Here is an 18555-nt window from a genome sequence, read left to right as displayed (position 1 = left end):
TCTTGTGCTTGGAGCAGCCTGTCCTGTAAGGCTTCTCACATTTCCTGAGCTCCTTCACCCTTCAGACCGACTTCCATGTCACCACATCGCCCACCATTCCCCAGTACGTCAAAGTCTTCTCCTCTGGAGCCCACCAGCCTGTGCTCTGCTGCTGGCCTCCCTCCCTCCCCTCTGCTGCCTGGGACCCCACTATTTCCTGGTCACAACAGCCAAGGTGGACACTGATGTTCACATCCCTCACCAGCCTTTCTTTTTTTGCCAGTTCCAGATCCAGGTGAGCATCACCCTTGTTGGCCCATCAGGCATCTCTCTTAAGCAGTTGGCCCAAGATCCTCTGGACTGTTAGCACCTGCCACTTTGTCTGGCAAATGAATGTCAGGGCAATTACAGTTCCCCACAGGAATCTGCTCATTGACTGGCGACTTACTTGCCTTGCTGACAGAAGTTGTTTTCCATTTCTTCTCCAGTATCAAGTAGTTCACAACACCCAACACGTTGTGACCCTCTAATGGGTTTACATGGCAAAATCTTGGAATGGGGGTGAGTGTGAGTATGCTACAGTTGTCACCTCTCTAAGAAGACAACAGGAGTTTGACCAATGTCACACAGAGCCCATTTCAGCTGCTCCAAGATGGACCCACTCCTGCCAAATCTGAGCCACTCAGTGATGCCGGCAGCACCTCTGTGATATTGCGTTTGAGAAAGGGTAAAAAACGCTGCACAACAGCAGGTGGGAGAGAGGAGGGAGGAAATGTGAGAGAAAAGCACTGCAGACACCAAGGTCATATCCCATAGGACCCAAGCAGGTCCCTCAGCAGGCCAAAGCTTGCTCTCCTGAAATCCTGCTCTTGGCCTTGTGATCATCTCCCAGGAGCCTCAGCTCCACTTTCCCATCCCTGACTGTTCCATCCTGACCAACTCTTTGTGGTTTGTAAGTGTAAAGTCTCACGGGGCACCTCACCCCACTGACCCCTCAGTCACCCGTGTCAGGAAGATGTTGTCAATGAGCTACAACCCCTCCTGGATGGCTGGTGCCTTGCAGATATTGGGATATCTCAGGTCTGCTATGAGGACACTGCCCTGGAAACAGGAGGCTTCTTTCATTTGTCTGAAGGAGGCCTCATATAATTCTTCTACCTGATCAGTGAGTCTGTAGCTGATGTCCAGGCACCACAACACTGCCCATGCTGTTCTGCCCTCTCATGCTGACAAAACCTTAGGCTGATATTGTCTGTCCCCAGGCAGAGCTCCACCCATTCCTACTGCACAAAAGGAAACTTCAGAAGCTCCAGACCCCAGGCATTATGAGTATCAGACCCCCAAGACCCCACAGTATCTCTGGGAGATGGTATTTATACTGACCCCTAAGTGGAGGGGCTGCAGCTGCAGCAAATGGAGAGTCCAGACCTTGAGAAAATTTGGGGTTCCACCATTACAGATTTCTGAAGTTTCTCAGGATGAAGCGTCCATTTTTTTATCAGGGCAGGAAAACAACGTCCTGCATTAGGACAGAGCAGGACCTGACTCACTGAGCAGTGACCCTGAGGAGAAGGGCCTGGGCACTCCAAGGTCCCCACACCAGCCCGTGGTGCACGCTCACCATGAACAAGGCAGCTGCACACGGGGCTGCATGAGGAGGAGCGTGGGGACCCAGACACCTGGAGTTCTCATCCCATTCAGTTCAGCACTGGTGTGACCCCACACACACGGGGGTGTGCCAGTGTGCGGCTTCCCAGTCTGGAGAAGCAGGGAGGAACTGGAGAGTGCAGGGCTCTGCCAAGGCAGGTTCAGCACCTTGTGCACATGGTGTGGGATGCTGAGGGACCTGGGCTGCTTTGGCCCAGCAGCGCTGGGGAGGCTGCAGCAGTGCAGGAGTAGCCTGAGAGTGCTTGAAGGGTGGTTTCAGAGGTGGTGGAGGTTTTCTGCATAGTGGGAAAGAGCATGAAAAAGAAATAATGGCCCAAAGTGCAGCTGGGGAGGTCCAGGCTGGACATGAGCAGGAAGGAATGTGACTGGAAGGGCAGTGCTGTGGTGGAGCAGGTCAGCAGAGGGAGTCTGCATCAGCCCAAGGCTTTGTGCTTCAAGGAACAGCTGGGAGGATGCAGAGAGCTCAGCAAAGGGAGGAAGATGCTCAGACAAGAGCAAGGTGGGGCAGCAGGGGGGATGTCTGCAGCCTGCAGGGAAAGAGGTGCAGGGGATGCCACAGCACAGGACAGGCTGTGGTGGAGATGATCAAGGGATGTAAAGAGGCTGAAAGCCCCACCAGACATGAGCTCCTTCTCCCCTTGGCTATGGTTGTTGTCTGCACCTCTGATGCCTGTGAGGAGACACCTTGTCCTTCCAGCACAGGGGCCTCATGGCCTCCTTGTCCCCAGCCAGGAGCCTGGGAGGTGTGGGACCATAGTCCTGCCCTTGGCCTTGCACAGCCCCGCATCACACTGTCCAGGAAGGGCCCTGAGCAACGTGGGAGGAACAGGATCTGACTTCCCAGGGCTGGGGGTCAGGGATTGGTTCTTTGGTTAATGAAACACATTGAGGTTTATTCAGCATCAGAACCACCTTTCACTTGCTTACCCTTTGTTCTGCTTCAAGTTTTCTGTCCAAACAGACCCTGGGGATGGTTTCTCAGTTGTGTCCCTCAGTGGCTTCATTAACATTACAAGAAACTTTGAAGTTTAGGTGTGAGTTTCTCATCCTCAAATTCCTCCAGAGACTGAGGTCCAAAGCCACCAGAGGGGTCATTAAATTGCCTTGGGCTGCTCCTGTGCTGCTGAGCTGGGCTGGGCTCCTGGGACAGAGGGAGTTCCTGGCAAGCGGCAGCGCTGCAGAGAGACAGCTCTGCCCAGGAGCAGCTCCTCTGCACAGCGCAGCAGGGCTGAGGGCTCTGCCTGGGGATCTCAGGGAGACGAGCAAGGCAGAGAGAGATTAAAGGTGGTCAGGATGGGGAGGATGACTGAGAGCTAACTGGAGGAGAAACCTTTGCAGCCCTTGCCGTGGTAAGTCTCTGGGTGCAGGGCAATGCAGCTGTAGCTCCTGGAGGCATCTCCTAAAACTGGCACAGGCACAGCTGGTGGGATCTGTAAGGAAGGGACTCTTGTCAGGCAATGTTGAACAGCTGTGAAGCTGGGTGAGCACCCAGGGGTGCCCAGGGCTGTCCTGCACAGCAGGGTCCCTGCACCCCAGGGTTATGCCAGGACAGGGACTCTGCCGCCTGCCAGGGTCAGCGCTCAGCATGCCTGGGGAGATAACAACAATACTGAGGAGAGAAAATGTGGGTGAAAGGAGCAAACTCTATAGGGCAGGAAATGTTTTTCTGCTGTGGTGCTGTGTAGGTCAGGGCTGCTCACAGATCGAGATCAACCCCAGCATTTTTCCAAGGGGACGACTCAAGGACAAGATCAATGCAAGGATTACCAGACAGAAAAGGAGCTTTCCTGAGCCTGTCTTTTCAGTTTCCCATCCCAATGGGTGGGGGATGCAGGAAAGGGTAAAATGAAAATGAGCTCTCATGCTTAAACAAGTCACTGAGACTCCTGAACTGCAACTCTGAGTGATCAGCACATCTGCCAGAAGGCTCATAACATCCCTTCACCACCCCTCTGCCTGTGCACAGCACCTGCATCACCTTGGCTGGACCCCTCAGCCTAGTCTGACCTGTCCTGTTTTCCAACCTGCAAACAGCAAGATGCCCCCAGGCAGTGCCCTGGGAACAGGCAGGATCTGTAGGGCCAGGGGGAGGGCACAGAGGTTGGGATGGGGTCTGTGAGCACTGACAGGGAAGAGACATGGACAGGGAAACACCTCCCAGGGGGAGAATCTCCAGGCACCAGGGAAATGATCAGAAATGGGAGGAAATTAAACCCGGAATTGTTATGGGAGGGAAAACAGAGAAAAGTCCCTGTGATCCCCTGCAGTGCAGATCCCTCCTGTGAGCAGCCCCCTGGCCTCCTGTCCCACCCAGCAAAGCCTCTGCCCTCAGGGCCGGGGGCTCCAAGGCATGAAGCAGCTCCTGTGCAGCCAGAGCTCCAGTTCCTCTGCAGAGCACAGGGGCTGAGAGCAGCTGCCCGGCAATGTTGGTGTCTGGGAGGTGGCTGCACAGCTGGGGAAGGGTGACGCTGTCAGAGTGCCCGGCTGCCTCTGCCCTGGCCTCTCTCACACCCACCCTCACCGCATTGTCCTTCTTGCTCCCCTGCTCTGGGTCACTGCTGTTGGGATCTTGTTCTTGCTCCCAGGCTCCCTGGGGATGGGAGTTTCAGCTGCAGAGTCACAGCCTGATCTTGTGGGTCCTTTCCTGCAGCTGTGTCCATGGGAACACGTGTCCCAGCTTTCCTCTGCCCTCTGGGCTGTGGGCAATGCAGGCTGTGGGGCTGGGGAGTGAGCTGAGTGTCCCCCAGTCAAATGCCATCATTAGGACCCTTGTCTGTCTCGTTGAGGTTTTCTTCCAAGCTGCGAGCTTCCCTCCAGGATGGAAACCTGTCCTATATCATCTGTGTGTTATCTGAAAGCCCCTCGGAGAAGTGCAGAGGTGCTGCAACTGAGAAAATGCTTTTTAGGAAAGTATGAGACTTGTTTTGGTTCCATGTGACAAAGCTGAATCCCAGGACTGTCCCCTGTCCCCCGTTCCCATGCCCCCTGGTGCAGAGCAGGGCTGACTCCTCGGCAGCCAGTGGGCACAGGCCCTGCTCCTCACGGCACCTCCAGGCAGCACCACCCAGGGCTCAGACACGGAGCTGGAGGAAGGTCTGGGAAAGGACAAGGGGGTGTGGAACAGGGGAGGGTGTATGAGAAATAGCTTTGATTTTGCTCAGAGAAGTCTCCCCTAACTTGTCACTGCCTTTTCTTCTTTGGTCAGTGTCCTATGTCGAGAGGCAGCAAATGTCCAACAGCAGCTCCATCACCCAGTTCCTCCTCCTGCCGTTCACAGACACACGGGAGCTGCAGCTCTTGCACTTCTGGCTCTTCCTGGGCATCTACCTGGCTGCCCTCCTGGGCAACGGCCTCATCATCACCACCATAGCCTGTGACCAGCACCTCCACACCCCCATGTACTTCTTCCTGCTCAACCTCGCCCTCCTTGACCTGGGCTTCATCTCCACCATTGGCCCCAAGTCCATGGCCAACTCTCTGTGGGACACCAGGGCCATCTCATACACAGGATGTGGTGCCCAGCTTTTTTTTCTCATGTTCTGTGCTACAGCGGAATATTCTCTTCTCACCATCATGTCCTACGACCGCTACGTTGCCATTTGCAAACCCCTGCACTACGGGACCCTCCTGGGCAGCAGAGCTTGTGTCCACATGGCAGCAGCTGCCTGGGCCACTGGGTTTCTCAATGCTCTGCTGCACACGGCCAATACATTTTCACTGCCCCTGTGCAAGGGCAATGCCCTGGGCCAGTTCTTCTGTGAAATCCCACAGATGCTCAAGCTCTCCTGCTCAGACACCTACCTCAGGGAACTTGGGCTTCTTCTGGTCAGTTGCTGTTTAGCTTTCATGTGTTTCATTTTCATTGTGGTGTCCTATGTGCAGATCTTCAGGGCCGTGCTGAGGATCCCCTCTGAGCAGGGACGGCACAAAGCCTTTTCCACCTGCCTCCCTCACCTGGCCGTGGTCTCCTTGTTTGTCAGCACTGGCATATTTGCTCACCTGAAGCCCCCCTCTGTCTCCTCCTCATCCCTGGATCTGGTGGTGTCTGTTCTGTACTCAGTGTTACCTCCAGCAGTGAACCCCCTCATCTACAGCATGAGGAACCAGGAGCTCAAGGATGCCCTGTGCAAACTCGTATATAAGTGTTTTCTGGAGCAATAAACTGCCTCTCTGCTTCTGCATAGGAGTTTTAAAGTGACTTATTACAGGCTCAGCCTGTCATCTGGATTTTCTGTTTTGGTGTGTTGGTTTTTTATTGTTAGAATGTTTTCAGCCCCTTTCCAATTCTCTGTCTGCTTTTTTTTATAACCACTGGCTGTATAAATGAGGAGCCGTGCTCTCCTTTTGTTTAAACAAAATAAAGGTTCGTATAGTGACTTGTTTTTCACTGTGTCCCTCCTGCAGGACTATTTTGGAGCTGCAGGGACAGTTCCTGTGTGCATGGGTAGAAGGGAAAAGAGTCCAGCATGGCAGCACTGCCAGGGAGCACCAGCACTTGTTCTTCCAGAGCTGTTCTGGTTCCACTCCCACACTCTCCTTCTCATCCCTTGTGTTGGTGCAAGGCCTGAGTGCTCTGGCAGCTTGGTCCCCGTCCTGCTGTGTGTCAGTGCTGTGAGCGCAGGCAGGGACAGGCAATGGGCACTGCTGTGACAGAGCTGGGCTCACAACAGCCTTTCCAGATAGAAAGGTGATCTCCTCGGGGCAGGGCCTGAAGGTTTAGGTCTTCTTAGAAACCTTCTCTCAAGAACATGCCCACAGAAGTGGCCACAGGTACAAACCCCGGGGCTCCGCTGAACAGTGTGTGTGTGCAGGGCTGGCACTCAGCAGTGTCCTCTCACAGCCAGGCCTCCTGCCAGAGACCTGCAGGACCAGCAGAGCAGGGGCTGGGCTGTGCCCCTGTGCACTGGACTCCCAGGGCAATTGTCATGGGCTGGCCCCTCACAACCACCATTTCCAGCACTGGCCTCTCACCCCAGCTCAGAGTTCTTTGTCCCTCCATGGAATTACACTGAATGAATAGGTCAGAGGTCCATGTTTGCATTGTACAGATGAGATCTGAGCATGCACATCATGTAAGTGAGGCGATATGAACCCAAGTCAGTACAAACACCATCAACTATTCCTTGTGGTTCCATGAAGGCCTGTGATACAGATTTATTGAAGTCAACATCATGTTGAGACTAATATGTCATAGGAAACCACCAGAATGCAGCACATGGATGTGCTTCCTTGAGCCAATGTCCATTCCTGATGATGAGGGACATCAAAGATAAATGTAGAACATGGTGACACACCATAGGGCTGAGGTGCCTCCCATCCTTTGGGAATAGGAACAGGAGCGCAGAGGGACACTGTGACTCCGCCTTTGTGCATAAAAGGAAAAGTGTCTGTCCCTGAATATCTCAATGTGTTTTAAGAATCCATGAGGCCAGCTCAGATGTGGACACCTGACAGAACCCTGATATTTCTGTGTGTGACTCCAGGGACAAACCCCAGTGGCACAGTGAGATTCATCTCAACTGCCTTGGACAGGCTCATTGCAAGTGTCCCTGATTGCTGTATCACCTTTGCCATCTTCATGCCATGCTGTTCTACACAGTCCTACACCTGCTCCTCTTTCTCTGTGGGAAATCCTGGATTGTGTTCTCAAAAGTACAAAAATAATCAGAGAGGATCAGAGGTCCCTCAGAAAATCAGATGTCAAACCCATCTTCAGGAATGGCAGGAAGGAGAACTGGGAGAATGACAGGCTGCTCAGCCTACGTCTGTCGCTGGGAGGGTGACGAGTCACATTCTACTGCAGCCATGTCCAGGCAGTTGTAGGACAAGGAAGGGATTGCTGAACCCAGACGGGCAGGGGAAAGAAAGGCATGTTGTGTACATGGAGTTTTGCAAGGCCCCAGACATGGTCTCCTGCGGTGGCCTTAGAGCAGCTTGGGGAGATCTGGGATAAAGATGCGGATGTTGTGATGGGTGGGAAGTTGGCTGGATGACCAAGCCCAAATACCATCAGTGGTACAAAGTCCTGTGTTTAGTCGGTTTCTAGTGGCATCCCTCAGTGATAAGTACTGGGGCCAACACTGTTGAATGTCTTTATTCTGCCACTTCATCGTGTCATGGAGCACATTTTCAGCTCCTTTGTGGATGATGCAAAGCTGGACAGAGGCCTAGAACAACCTCACCTGGTGGACCCTGCCTTGAGCAGGAGAGTGAGACAAGATGATGTTCAGGGCTCTCTTCAAACCTGAGTTATTCTACGGTTCAATGAATCTTTACCTTGGAGAGGTATTTAAAGACAGAATATGTAGTCCTTACCAGTTAAAAGAATGAACTCTGCCTGCAATTGCTAACCTAAAATATGTAAATCCTCTCAGTTTTGGTCAGTCTGCTCCTATAACAAAGGTAAAAGTGACTTTTAAAACACCTAATCAGAACCTGCAAAGAGTACTGTCTACTCTGGAGCCTGCACAATTAGTTGAGTCTTGTTTCAACATCTGTCTCAAGACTGTTACATAAAGGGTCCTTTAGCTGAACTTTGTTCCTTATATGCTCCTTATAATAGTAAAATACACATCCCTAGGATGGGAGCTCCAGGCTCAGCCCGGGACCCTTCCTCAACAAGCATGTGTGGTGATAAAATTATTATGTAACCAATATGTCAATGTGTAAACACTTGGCTCTTTAGGACTGCTGGGAGGGTCTGAATGAAGGGATAATATTTGTATATAATAGATGTTCGTTCTCTATCTGTTGTGCTGTCTTTATTCCAGCATCCAGACTTGCAGAACTCTGTAATAAACAATATCTCATTTCTGGGTGTGGGATTGGCTTTTCACTTTGGGTAGAGAATTCACAAGTAGCAACCCGGAAAAAGGAAAATAACCAAAAAGTAAGAGAAGCATGGGAGGACATAGAGAAGCTGTCAACATTTCACCTTGCTGTAAAGAATGCTTCTCCTCTCAGATCTTTAGTAGGAAATAGATTTGATCAATTTGATAAAACAAGCATACTTTTATCTAGTCAGGCCATGAGTTATAAGGAGGGTGATGGATGGGTATGGGATTATGAGGTCACTTGTGTCTCCGACACTCATAACTGAGTTGGAGGACTTTGACTGTGAAGGGGACAGTGAGATCAGTTCTGTCTCTGGAGGTGACAGCGCGGAAACAGGAATAGAGCTGGGAAGGTATCTCTGCCTGAGTACACACAGGTCCTACCCAGGAAGAGCCCTTGGAGATGGGTTGTCATGTCCATCCCACCTGAGAACATGAAGGGACAGCAGCAGGGACACGGTCGTGTCTATGAGAGAAGCTGAAAGACCAGCAGCAATCCTGGGATTTAAAAGATCATGGTGAGGTTACTTGTCTTGCATCAAGTAAAAGACCTCAAGGAGCCTAATGGGTTGGGTTACCTGCATGAAGGGAAGCTTATGAGATGGTTGAGCTTTCCTTGATAATAGGAAAAAGCAGAAGACGGGAAAAAAAAGTCAGAAAGTGCAACTTGGAAGGTGAGGACTGGGTATCAGGAGGAAGGGCAGTGCTACGGTGCAAAAGGTCACCCAGAGGGAGCTGGATCAGCCCATGTTTTGTGTTCCAAAGAGCAGCCAGTGAGGGTGCAGACACAGCAGTGAAGGTGCAGAAATGCTGGGGTGAGAGCAGGTGGGGAAGCCAGATGGGTGTTTTCTGTCTGCAGGGAAAGAGCCTGGAGGTCATGGCTTCTCCTTTCTGCGTCAGAAAGCAAACCAGGGGGTTTCTCAGCATCAGAGCTGAAGAGAAGACTAAAAGGTGACCTCATGGTGGCTACAGCTTCCTCACGAGGTGAGAAGGAAGGGAAGGTACTGATCTCTTCACTCAGGGGACCAATGACAGCACCCAAGGGAAAGGAAGAGAGACGTGCCAGGGGAGGGTCAGTTGTACATGAGGAAAAGGTTCTTCACCCAGAGGTGCTGGACACTGAACAGGCTCCCAGGGAGGTGTCACGGCCCCAACCTGACAGTGTTCAGGAAGAGACTGGACAACGTCCTCAGACACACGGGGTGACCTGTGGGGTGTCCTGTGCAGGGACAGGAGTTGGACTCCATGATCCTGGTGGGTCCCTTCATGGGGTCCCAAACACCCTATTGGGTTTTGCTTCTGCCTTTCACTTCATTAGGGGTTTGTTCATTCTTTCAGTAGCTGCAGTTCAGGATCATGGCAGCAGAGGGCTCATTAATATCAAAAATGCTCTTACAAGCCAAGGCTCTGTGCAGCATTTTCCTAGAGGCTTCGAGTCTGGTGTGGATGATTAGAGAGATTTCAGGAAGAGCCAAACAGAGAGCATGTCCATAAAAAAGAGCAATAAAGCAGTATTTCTTCTATTTCCTTCCCCCCTCTCCCTCGGCCACATTTCTGGAAGAGTTGGTATCAGCAATCTCCAATTTTTATTGATCTGGAGCATTTACTGATGAAGACAAAACAATATGACTGTAAGGTGAGTACCTGATGCAGTACTTGAGACAGGAGACAGGCCAGAACAGCTCAAGAGGAATCATACTCCTCTGGACCAAGAGGTGGTTGTACCTGGGAATTTCAGGTGCCATAACACAGCGATATTTGTGTTCAGGGAGCTGGTCAAATGACCCATCTCCTGTTCTTTAATGGTGTCTGAGTAACCCCTGACTTGAGCCCCATCCACTGCTGGGTGTTCTCCAGACTCCCGCCTTCAGGAACAAAGTCGCAGGAGACCTTGCTGCTGAAGGTGGAGGCAAAGAAGCCATGGAGAACCTCAGTCCTGTCTGATTATACTCGTATGAAGTTCACCAGCAGGCCCATGATCGCCCTGTCTATTCTTTTTTTTTTTTTTTTTGTAAGGAAGCTGTATCAGCTCATCTTGCTGCCCTCAGCCTCCCCTTTAGGTATCAAGTCCAGGGCAACTTTGGAATCATCTCTGCATCTGTGACCAAGGTTTCTAAATTCCTCCTTTGCAGCTTCCCCTGCTTCCACCTCCTGTGTGCTGCCTTTGTGCCCTGGAGCTCCATCAGTTCAGAGAAGCAGCCTCACAAGATAAATGCTTCTTTTTATGGGTACTCGGAGGGATCATTCTTGTGCTTGGAGCAGCCTGTCCTATAAGGCTGATCAGATTTCCTGAGCTCCTTCACCCTCCATGACTTTACCACATCACCACCTCTACCTGTCATCCCCCAGTATGTCAAAGTGTTCTCCTCTGGAGCCCCCCAGCCTGTGCTCTGCTGCTGGTCTTCCTCCCTCCCCTCTGGTGCCTGGGACCCCACTGTGTCCTGGTCACAACAGCCAAGGTGGACACTCATGTTCACATCCCTCACCAGCACTTCCTTCTTCGTTGGTACCATATCCAGGTGAGCATCACCCTTGTTGGCCCATCAGGCAGCTCTCTTAAGCATTTGGCCCAAGATCCTTTGGACTGTTGGCACCTGCAGCCAGTGACTGCCACGGCAATTACAGTTCCCCATAGGAACCTGCTCATTGACTGGAGACTTTCATGCGTTGCTGAAAGAAGATCTTTACAATTTCTTCTTCACGATCAATTATTTTGTAACATCGAACGCACTGTCACCCTGTGCTGGGTTTATGGCAAAGTCTTGGAACGGGGGGTGGGTGTGGGTGTGCTACAGTTGTCACGTCTCTGAGAAGACAACAGGAGACTGAAAATGTCAGATAGAGCCGATTTCAGTTGGCTCCAAGATGGACCCACTCCTTGCCAAATCTGAGCCACTCAGTGATGCTGGCAGCACCCCTGTGATATTGTATTTGAGAAAGGGTAAAAAATGCTGCACAACAGCAGGTGGGGGAGAGGAGGGAGGAGATGTGAGAGAAAAGCACTGCAGACACCAAGGTCATATCCCATAGGACCCAAGCAGGTCCCTCAGCAGGTCAAAGCTTGCTCTCCTGAAATCCTGCTCTTTGCCTTGTTATCATCTCCCAGGAGCCTCAGCTTCACTTTCACATCCCTGACTGTTCCATCCTGACCAACTCTTTGTGGTTTGTAAGTGTGAAGTCCCACAGGGCACCTCACCCACTGACTCCTCAGTCACCCGTGTCATTGAACTCCAAACCCTCCTGGATGATGGTGCCTTGCAGATATTGGGATATCTCGGGTCTGCCACAATGACACGGCCCTGGAAACATGAGGCTTCTTTCATTTGTCTGAAGGAGACCTCATCTAATTCCTCTTCCTCATCAGTGAGTCAGTAGCTGATGTCCAGTGACCACAACATTGCCCATGTTGTTCTGCCCTCTCATGCTGACTCCTCAACGTTCAGCTGACATTGTCTGTCCCCAGGCTGAACTTCATGCATACCTGCTGTTCTCTCACAAGAAGGGAGTCTCCACCTCTGATGCCTGTGAGGAGACACCTTGTCCTTCTAGCACAGGGGCCTCATGGCCTCCTTGTCCCCAGCCAAGAACCTGGGAGGTGTGGGACCCGAGTCCTGCCCTTGGTCCTGCACAGCCCCAAATCACACTGTTCCAGGAAGGGTCCTGTGCAACGTGGGAGGTACAGGATCTGCCTTCCCAGGGCTGGGGGTCAAGGCTTGGCCCGTTGGTTAATGAAACACACCCAGGTTTACTCAGCATTAGAGAGACCTTTACTTTGCTTTTCCTGAGCTGTCATCTCTGCCTCCATTTTTCTGCTCTAACCAGACCCTGGGGATGGTTTCTCAATTGTGCCCCTCAGGGGGACCCATTAGCATTACAAGAAACTTTGGAGTTTGAATCTGAATTTGACTTCTTGAGAAGTTGCATCAACTCCACCTCAGGGTCCTAGGTCCATGGACTCAGCACCAAACACACCAGAGGGGTCATTAAAGTGCCTTGGGCTGCTCCTGTGCTGCTGAGCTGGGCTGGGCTCCTGGGACAGAGGGAGCTCCTGGCAAGCGGCAGCGCTGCAGAGAGACAGCTCTGCCCAGGAGCAGCTCCTCTGCACAGCGCAGCAGGGCTGAGGGCTCTGCCTGGGGATCTCAGGGAGACGAGCAAGGCAGAGAGAGATTAAAGGTGGTCAGGATTGGGAGGACGACTGAGAGCTCACTGGAGGAGAAACCTTTGCAGCCCTTGCCATGGTAAGTCTCTGGGTGCAGGGCAATGCAGCTGTAGCTCCTGGAGGCATCTCCTAAAACTGGCACAGGCACAGCTGGTGAGATCTGTAAGGAGGGGGCCCTTGTCAGGCAGTGTTGAACAGCTGTGAAGCCAGGTGAGCACCCAGGGGTGCCCAGGGCTGTCCTGCACAGCAGGGTCCCTGCACCACAGGGTTATGCCAGGACAGGGACTCTGCCGCCTGCCAGGGTCAGTGCTCAGCCTGCCCAGGGAGATCCCAACAATACTGAGGAGAGAAAATGTGGGTGAAAGGAGTAAACTCTATACGGCAGGAAATGCTTTTCTGCTGCGGTGCTGTGTGGGTCAGGGCTGCTCACAGATCCAGAACAACCCCAGCATCTTTCTAAGGGGATGACTCAAGGAGAAGAGCAATGCAAGGATTACCAGACAGATAAGGAACTTTCCTGAGCCTGTCTTTTCATTTTCCTCTATCAAGGGGTGGGGGGTGCAGGAAAACATAAAATGAAAATGAGCTCTCATGCTTAAACAAGTCACTGAGACTCCTGAACTGCAACTCTGAGTGATCAGCACATCTGCCAGAAGGCTCATAACATCCCTTCACCACCCCTCTGCCTGTGCACAGCACCTGCATCACCTTGGCTGGACCCGTCAGCCTAGTCTGACCTGTCCTGTTTTCCAGCCTGCAAACAGGAAGATGCCCCCAGGCAGTGCCCTGGGAACAGGCAGGATCTGTAGGGCCAGGGGGAGGGCACAGAGGTTGGGATGGGGTCTGTGAGCACTGACAGGGAAGAGACATGGACAGGGAAACACCTCCCAGGGGGAGAATCTCCAGGCAGCAGGGAAATGATCAGAAATGGGAGGAAACTAAACCCGGAATTGTTATGAAAGGGAGAACAGAGAAAAGTGCCTATGATCCCCTGCAGTGCAGATCCCTTCTGTGAGCAGCCCCCTGGCCTCCTCTCCCACCCAGCAAAGCCTCTGCCCTCAGGGCCGGGGGCTCCAAGGCATGAAGCAGCTCCTGTGCAGCCAGAGCTCCAGTTCCTCTGCAGAGCACAGGGGCTGAGAGCAGCTGCCCGGCAATGTTGGTGTCTGGGAGGTGGCTGCACAGCTGGGGAAGGGTGACGCTGTCTGAGTGCCCGGCTGCCTCTGCCCTGGCCTCTCTCACACCCACCCTCACCGCATTGTCCTTCTTGCTCCCCTGCTCTGGGTCACTGCTGTTGGGATCTTGTTCTTGCTCTCAGGCTCTCTGGGGGTGGGAGTTTCAGCTGCAGAGTCACAGCGTGATCTTGTGGGTCCTTTCCTGCAGGTGTGTCCATGGGAACATGTGTCCCAGCTTTGCTCTGCTCTGTGGAGCTGTGGGTAATGCAGTCTGTGGGGCTGGGGAATGAGCCATGTGTGTCTTGGGCTAAACGTGGGGTGCTGAGACCTTAGGAAAGGTTGGGCATGTTGCTCTCTGAGGTGGATCCCTGTGCTCTCAGCAATGCCTGGTGGCTTTTCAGGGTAACATGGGAGTGTGATCAGTCTCCATCTCAGAAAGGCGCCAGCCCAGGGCAGCTGGAGCAGGACAGAGGGACAGAGCAGCTGCTCTCACTCTGCACTGACCCACAGGCATCCTCCGGTCTCGCAGGACTCGCTCTGTTCTCCCTGAGTGCACCAGAAATGCTGCACGTTTCTGACACCCAAGAACACTCCCCAGGGTGGGAGGGCAGAAGGAGCTGTAGAAACACCAAACCTCTCCAACTCAGTTTCTCAGGCCTGGGGGTACAGATGCTGACAGTCCCTTCTGCACCAGGAGCGGTTCCAGCTGACACAGCTGAACCCCAGCACTGGCCCCTGCCCCACCCAATCACACAGGTTCAGGCTGACTGATCAAGAGCCCCTGGGCAGAGACCCTGCTCTTCATTGCACACTCATCAAGCACCGACGAGGGCTCCAGCCAGGACGTTCTCCTGAAAAATAAAAGTGTCTCTTTCTGGGAGGGTGTTTTGGAAGCGGCTTTGGTTTTTCCCAGAGAAGTCTCATCTTTTCCTCCTATGACAGGTCACATACCCAGAGGCAGCAAATGTCCAACAGCAGCTCCATCACCCAGTTCGTCCTCCTGCTGTTCACAGACACACGGGAGCTGCAGCTCTTGCACTTCTGGCTCTTCCTGGGCATCTATCTGGCTGCCCTTCTGGGCAACGGCCTCATCATCACCACCATAGCCTGTGACCGGCACCTCCACACCCCCATGTACTTCTTCCTCCTCAACCTCACCCTCCTTGACCTGGGCTGCATCTCTACTATTCTCCCCAAGTCCTTGACCAACTCCCTCTGGAATACCAGAGCCATCTCGGTTTTGGGATGTGCTGCACAAGTCTTTATGTTTCTCCTTTTTATTGCAGGAGAGTATTATATGCTAACCATCATGTCCTACGACCGCTACGTTGCCATCTGCAAACCCCTGCACTACGGGACCCTCCTGGGCAGCAGAGCTTGTGTCCACATGGCAGCAGCTGCCTGGGCCACTGGGTTTCTCAATGCTCTGCTGCACACAGCCAATACATTTTCACTGCCACTGTGCAAGGGCAATGCCCTGGGCCAGTTCTTCTGTGAAATCCCCCACATCCTCAAGCTCTCCTGCTCACACTCCTATCTTAGGGAAGTTTGGCTTCTTGTGGTCAGTGCCTGTTTAGCATTTTCGTGTTTTGTGTTCATTGTGTTGTCCTATGTGCAGATCTTCAGGGCCGTGCTGAGGATCCCCTCTGAGCAGGGACGGCACAAAGCCTTTTCCATCTGCCTCCCTCACCTGGCCGTGGTCTCCCTGTTTGTCAGCACTGCCATGTTTGTGCACCTGAAGCCCAACTCCATCTCTTCTCCTTCTGTGGATCTGGTGGTGTCTGTTCTGTACTCGGTGGTGCCTCCAGCAGTTAACCCCCTCATCTACAGCATCAGGAACCAGGAGCTCTAGGATGCCCTGAAGAAACTGATCACTGGATTCTCTCAAAATAAATGACCCTGCATTGAAATGTTTGTCTGAGATCTTTCTTCTGTGTGGAAAGATGGAGCAAACAGTTCCAGCAGAGCAGCTCTGCCAGGCAGCACCAGCCTTGTTCTTTCCAGAATCCTTCTCTTTCCACTCCCACACTCTCCTTCTCAGCCCTTGTGTTGGTGCAAGGCCCGAGCGCTCCCAAGGCTTGGTCACCGTCCTGCTGTGTGTCAGTGCTGTGACCAGGACAGGCGATGGGCACTGCTGTGACAGAGCTGGCCTCAGAACAGCATCTCCATCAGCAAGGGGATCTCCTTAGCACAGTGCCTGAAGGTTTAGATCTTCTTCCAGAGCTGCTTTAAAGAACATGCCTGAGGAATAGACTCTGAAGATGCTCGTTGCTTTGCTTGTTTCTCTGTGGACTCAGTGTGGTGGGATCAGGGTCCCAGTGTGGCTTTTGAGGGACTTCAAGCTGTTTTTTCAGATGTTGCTTGTTGGTGGCCAGCACCCACACAGATGGTGAATAAGGCAGGGTCCCTCTGAGCACCCTCCATGGCCACCCAAGAGTTTGTGTGGGAGGTTGTTAGTGGCAGTGACCACCATCAGCTGGGGCTGCCTCCCAGCCTGACCAGTATGGCCCCGCAGAGTCATCACAGCCCGGGCACCACAGCCCACTTGATCTACAGAGCAAAACCCCCAGCTCGGGGCTGTGGGGAGCATGGGGACAGGGGGCAGGAATGGCAGCCAGGCCAGTGCAGGTGTATTCTCCTTGGGCAAAGGCTTTGTGGGGAGATGGGATGTCCCAGGTGAAGAGCAGGACACAGTGTGTGTGCAAGAGAGACATGCAAACAGTCTGTCATGCTGCCAGCTGCCAGCTTGGGGCTGTTGCCTCTTGCAGCCACCATTTTGATCACTGTCCTCTCACCACAGCTCAGAGAGCTTGTTCTTCCCCCCATGGAAGGATACCAGATGACTAGGTCAGAAGTCCAGGTGTGCACTGAGGGGACATGTGAGCATCCACATCCTGTGTGGGGAGAAATGAACCCAAATGAGCACAAATGCCATCAGCTATTTGTGTGGGGGCCATGGAGGCCTGTGGGGTGGTGTATCAAGGTCACTTCATGTTGAAGCTGACTTCCCCAAGAAACCACCTGAATGCAGTACTGGAATGTGCTTCCTTGAACCAAGGTCAGTGTGATCTCCCTGGAGACCCGATACAGCTCCACCACCCAGACCCAGCTGCTCCCCAGTTTTGTGACTGACAGCGGCACCATCTCTGCTCACAGACATGTTAGGATTATTTCCTGCAACTCTCACATGTACTGTTTGCATTTTAGAGCCATTTGTCCCCTCCCTGTTCACATGGGCATCGCATGAATGCATCACTGCTCTCTACCCCAGTGTAGACAGGCACAAGGTCTTCTCCACCAGCTCCTCTAACCTCACCAGTGCCACTGTTTTCTACAGCACTCTCATCCTTGACTGTGGGATGCCCAGAACAGCCCTCACAAGACAGTTTGACACAGGTTTTTTTCTAGGCCATCCCCACATCCCTGCTCAATCCCCTCATCCACAGCTTAAGGACCAGAAAGGTTGAGTACAAGTGAGGCATTGAGAAAAATGGTCAGGAAAGCTTTGAGGTGCGCAGAGAGCCCATCAACATGTTGGCCTGCTGCTCTCTTCTGAACAGGCCCAGAGGACCTGGACAAGATTTGCTGTGTCCCAGAAACTCGCCTGGAAGGTTGAAATATAGAGAAAACTTTTGGTGCGGGAAGGGACAGACAGGTGCTGGTGGAACTGGCTGGTGTGACCGTGAGACATCTCTCCAACATCTCAGAAAAGTCCTGGCTCTCAGGGAGGTTGCATGGTCTTCTGAGAAAGAAAATATCCAAAATGACTTATCATAGAATCAGAGAATAATTGTGGTTGGAAGAGACCCTTAAGATCATCGAGTCCAACCATAACCTAAATCTGGCATTAAACCGTGTTCCTAAGAACCTCGTATATCTGTCTTTTAGACACCTACAGGGATGGTGACTCCACCACCTCTCTGAGCAGTCTGTTCCATTGCTTCCAAACCTCTCGGTGAATAAATGTTTCCCACTATCCAATCTGAACGTCCTGAGGCCATTTCCTCTTGTCCTGTCACTTGGTACTTGGCAGAAGAGACCCTCCATGCTCCAACCTCCTTTCAGATAGCTGTAGAGAGTGATAAGGTCTCTCCTCAGCCTTCTTTTCTCCAGACTCAATCCCCCAAGGTCCCTCAACTGCTCCCCATCACACTTGTGCTCCAGTCCCTTTAACAGCATTGTCACCCTCCTCTGATCTCTCTCCTGCACGTCGATGTCTTCCTTGTCATTTAAAGTGCGACCTCACCAGTGCCGAGTACGAGGGAATGATCACTCCTCTAGTCCTGCTGGCAACACTATTGCTGAAAGAAGCCAGGAGGCTGGTGGCCACCTGGGCACACACTGGCTAATGTTCAGCTGCTGTCAATCAACACCGCAGGTCCCTCCCTTCCAGGCAGCTTTCCAACCACTCTCCCTGAGACTGTAGCGTTGCCTGTGGTTGTTCTGACCCAAGTGCAGGATGCGGCACTTGGCCTTGTTGAACCTCATACAAGTGGCCTCAGCCCAACCCTCCAGCCAGTCGGATCCCTCTGCAGAGCCTTCCTACCGTCCAGCAGATGAACACTCCCACCCAATTTTGTGTCATTTGCAAACTTACTGAGGATTCACTTGATCCTCTCATCCAGACCATTGATAAAGAGATTAAACACAACTGACGCCAATACTGAGCCCTGAGGACACCACTCATAATCGGTCACCAACTGGATTTGACTTCATTCAACACAACTCTTTGGGCCCAGCTAAA

The 18555-nt window shown here is 52.5% G+C and overlaps 2 protein-coding genes across 2 annotated transcripts; both read left to right on the top strand.

The window, feature by feature from the left end:
- Positions 1-5220: 5220 nt before the first annotated feature.
- On the top strand, positions 5221-15115 carry LOC139828728 (olfactory receptor 14J1-like). Its single transcript, XM_071812867.1, has 2 exons — positions 5221-5781; positions 15098-15115. The coding sequence occupies exons 1-2, from the start codon at positions 5221-5223 to the stop codon at positions 15113-15115; spliced, it is 579 nt and encodes a 192-aa protein (XP_071668968.1).
- Positions 15116-15120: 5 nt separating this feature from the next.
- Positions 15121-15663, top strand: LOC139828727 (olfactory receptor 14J1-like). The gene has a single exon (XM_071812866.1). It carries the CDS (start codon positions 15121-15123, stop codon positions 15661-15663), a length of 543 nt encoding a protein of 180 aa, XP_071668967.1.
- The last annotated feature ends 2892 nt before the right edge of the window (positions 15664-18555 follow it).

Source organism: Patagioenas fasciata, chromosome 10, assembly GCF_037038585.1.
Source record: "Patagioenas fasciata isolate bPatFas1 chromosome 10, bPatFas1.hap1, whole genome shotgun sequence".
NCBI classification, from domain to species: domain Eukaryota; kingdom Metazoa; phylum Chordata; class Aves; order Columbiformes; family Columbidae; genus Patagioenas; species Patagioenas fasciata.
The sequence above is the reverse complement of the archived record's forward strand: the minus strand, read 5'-3'. Positions and strand labels throughout refer to the sequence as shown.